Source organism: Hypomesus nipponensis, chromosome 7 (assembly GCF_054491055.1).
Source record: "Hypomesus nipponensis isolate SF chromosome 7, ASM5449105v1, whole genome shotgun sequence".
Taxonomy (NCBI): Eukaryota; Metazoa; Chordata; class Actinopteri; order Osmeriformes; family Osmeridae; genus Hypomesus; species Hypomesus nipponensis.
The window spans coordinates 3,982,501-3,986,375 of record NC_140367.1 but is presented as its reverse complement, the minus strand read 5'-3'; the positions used below and the strand labels follow the sequence as shown (position 1 = coordinate 3,986,375).

General features: G+C 44.9%; 1 protein-coding gene across 1 annotated transcript in view; it reads right to left on the bottom strand.

Moving 5' to 3' along the window:
* Positions 1 to 2,184: 2,184 nt before the first annotated feature.
* Positions 2,185 to 3,875, bottom strand: part of dock4b (dedicator of cytokinesis 4b) — a 75,132-nt gene continuing 73,441 nt past the window's right edge. The window contains exon 52 of the mRNA XM_084701617.1: positions 2,185 to 2,674. Coding sequence (XP_084557743.1) covers positions 2,219 to 2,674 — 456 coding nt within the window. The 3' untranslated portion in view covers positions 2,185 to 2,218. The remainder of the gene's footprint in view (positions 2,675 to 3,875) is intronic.

Here is a 3,875-nt window from a genome sequence, read left to right as displayed (position 1 = left end):
CACCCTCCAGAGTCCTCTTCGGGAATGGCCCAGATTAACCAGCTGTGACGGTGCTGTCCTACTTCGTATCACACAGGAGCTTCGACTTCATTCTGATTCTTGATTCATGTTCAGTGAAATTAATAAGAATTGTGGGATTCATGTTGAGTTTGGGTTGGCCAGGCCAACTGTAAGTGTAATCGTAGGCCTACGCACGAGATGACTAGAAGACGATTTGAGGTCAGCCGAGGCTCCTCCTTTTTCTGGAGGTCACTTATTTATTTACATTCTATTGTAGACTGAGAGTCAACCTGCTTGATCAAATTTATTTTTATTACATAGGGCAGTTCATAGAGCATGTAAATGTGTTAAGTGTAGTTACGCATTTCCTTAGGTTTGACTACACACACAACATAAAATATTAACATTTACAATAATAATTTGCGGTTTTAACATTCAAAGCTGTAAATTTGTTATAGCTACATTTGTTAAAAACACCTTATTTACAATAATAGTAATACACAAAGGTACAATATTTGGCATAATTACAACAATCTCATTATATAATTTACAATTTCTCAAGTACTGATTAATGTGAATATTTAATCTAAAAAATTCACAACAAATTGGAAATTAACCATACAAAAGTGAAACAATCAAACAATACTGAAGTTAATTTCAAAAAACTGTTTGCACCAAGTTAAACTGTGATCAATATTTTCTGCTAAAACATTTACAAAATCAGTGTATGCGTGTGTTGGTATGGGTCCTGGCAGTCTGAAGATTGGAAGTAGGAGATATAGGGTACGTGGTCTATTCTACACACTGTACTTCAAATCCCCTGGATGGTCTGAGGAAAGCTCATTCACTGTTCTGCCATAAAGCCCTTCATAACAGAACTTCTGTTTATATTACTACAGTTGATTTAATCTCAAGTGTGCTTATCTAAAATGTCCACGGCCAGGTCGATAACAGTCCAAAATGGCCATTCTCAGACACAACAATAATGTCATTACAAGTAATAGCCTTCAAGGCAATGCTGTTTTCATTCTTAGAAATACAAAATCAGGAACTCTCAGTTAATTTCTGTGTCCTAGCTCCCACTTCCATGGTTTTTGCAAAGAAGTTCTGGTTCCATTACAGCATTCTGCGCATGTTCCTTTGGCACAATACCTGGTAAACCCTAGAGATTCACCACACCATGTACATCTACACTTCATGCAAGAGGGTTTGGGTATGTCCACAGCTAACACTCTGACAGGAAATGGCTAGATCAAAACAGAAAACAGCCCAGTTATATCTGTATTTTACCATGTGTATAAGAAGAGACAGGATGATGGAGCAAGGAGGTTTATATGGAGAAAAGAGGCTTATTAAGGTCTCAAAGCTTGACTTGACCGAGATTTGGCAGGAAAGTCAAGAGATTATTATTGAAGGAGGGGATTGTTGAGTGCCTAATTTTCATGACACTGTTCCTCTCTTTTAAAGGTCTTTTCTCATACTGACAAAGGAAAAAGACCAGGCAGATATCTAAGATCAATTTGACTTGTACAAGAGTGGTCTTTTCACAATTTCAGCTACACCTACACCTGTGCAGAATCAACTTCCATGCTGTGCTGTTATAACCCACCAATATGTGGATATGCCATTTTTATACTATTGTCATGACAACAAAAAGTGGAGTATTCCAAGACTGGGTCACGTGACTGTTTTTCTTCCTATTCCAGTTAAACTGCCAGTTGGTGATCAGTCATAGGACGCAACCCCAGCTACCACAATACACTGAAATGCAAATGCCACCTCTAGCACCTTGAAGCCATGTAGAAAAGTACTTCAGAAAACGTGCAAGACTCACGAATAAAAAGACTCTGTTTCAAATACTTAAGGCAAAACACTTCTTATATAGAACCAATATATACATATATTGGGATTATTACGTCTATTAAAATGCATTTTCTTTTCTAGGATCTTCCAGTCAACTTCCAGGAAGTTAAAGTTGCCATGGTGACCTGATCTACTGTGCTAGGAGATAAAAGTATGGAATGACTCAGTCCAAGGTCCCCTGAAGACCAAACCAGCAACAACTGAAGAAAGAATGTGAGATCAATAAAAAGTGCAAAAAAACACGCCAGTGTGTGTCTTCCATCCACCAGACAGGGCCTCTGACCCCTTCCCTCTGACGCCCTCCCTCTGACCCCCTCCCTCTGACCCCCTCCCTCTGACCCCCTCCCTCAGGGCTCTATAGCTGGGACACCTTCCTGGGCAGGGGCCTGGGCCTGGGGACCTGCTCCGCCCGGCGCAGGTCCGAGGCTGGGTCCAGCTTCATGCTGCTGGTGCGGAGCTGGTGAGGCTTGGGTGGCAGGGCAGGCGCATCGGCCTGGGGCGGGATGGACAGGCTGTGGGGGAGGGGCACCGGCCGGCGAGGGTTGTTCCGTTCGTAGACGCTGTAGGGGGGCGGCGTCTTGTTTTCCCGGCGAATCAGCTCGTCCGATCCGCTGGAGACGGAGTTGGGCAGGGCGGGGGCGGCGTGGGGGTGGTCGGGGGCAGGGGTCTCGGTACCGGACGCCTCAGAGACGCTGCAGCGACTCAGAGACGAGATGCCGCTGCTGTAGCTGCCAGAGAGGACGGGGGAGTTGGACACCAGGCCGGCAGACTGGCCCTCTGTGGGCGAGGGGGTGAAGGGGGGCGCCGTGGTCTGTGGACAGAGAGAGAGGTACACAAGTGGAGATTTACAAACAGACTCTCATCGACAGCTCTGGGAGGGAGCTTCTTCCATCCTGAGCCACAGGGAAGGATTCACGCTGTTACAGCATGGACACACTCGACTGCCTCCTTATAGTACAGTAAGTCAACTTATAGTATAGTTAAAGGAGCAGTGTTTGCAGAGAGAGTTACAGCAGGAAAGTAAACACACAAACACACACAGCATAACAGAGACCACAGTCTCACAGAAAGACTGTGTGTGTGTGTGTGTGTGTGTGTGTGTGTGTTTACAGTACAGGACTGGGACAGGACAGGGGCAGAGACAGGTAACAGATTGAGAGGTTTGGGTTTTCCCACCTCATCTGGTGGTGCTGTGCACTCACACAGAAATATGCAAGCTGCTACACTTCTTCTCGCAGGAAACCAGCCGCTTGTCAGAGATTTTTCTGAACAATTACACAGCAATTCCATTATATCGTCTTACACTTTAATTGGAATTAGTGGCAAAAAAGCAATTGATCTGTTAAGTGGTTCCACTTAAGGAAGGTATGAGACATGAAAAACGGCAGAATCCTATTTCATCCCGATATTTAATCGGAGCTATTCATTCTGCATGATTGGTCAAACCTGTTTTCCATACCTACCTGGAAACAATGATAATCACCCCCACACACTTCTAGCTACCATAACTAGAGAGAGGATACAAGACTGCCATTGCAGCTGAGAGATGACAATCAGAAGCAAACAAATCTTGTGCATTCACGTGAATGTGTGTGTGTGTTTCTGTGTGTGTATGTCTACGTGTGTGTGTGTGTTTTGGCAGGTGTGTATCAAGCCACTTCAGCAGAGAGCAGAAGCCTGGAGAAAAGCACTGAGCTGTCCATCACTGCACTGAGGGGACCCTCAAACAGCCCCTATTAACACACACACACACACACACACACACACTGATTGACAGCACAGCATGCCCTGCTACTCACACAGGCCTGTCTGTTTGTAGCTGTACAGGGACTGTGAGAAGACATGAAAAGCCCAAACACGTGCACACACACACACACACACACGTGCGCAAACACACACAAACACGGCTGCACACGTACGCTGTGACACGGCACACAATTGGACATGGAAATAGAAAGAAAGCAATTCCAGGATCTGTCTGGAAACAACAAATCCACAGAATTAGGTTAAGG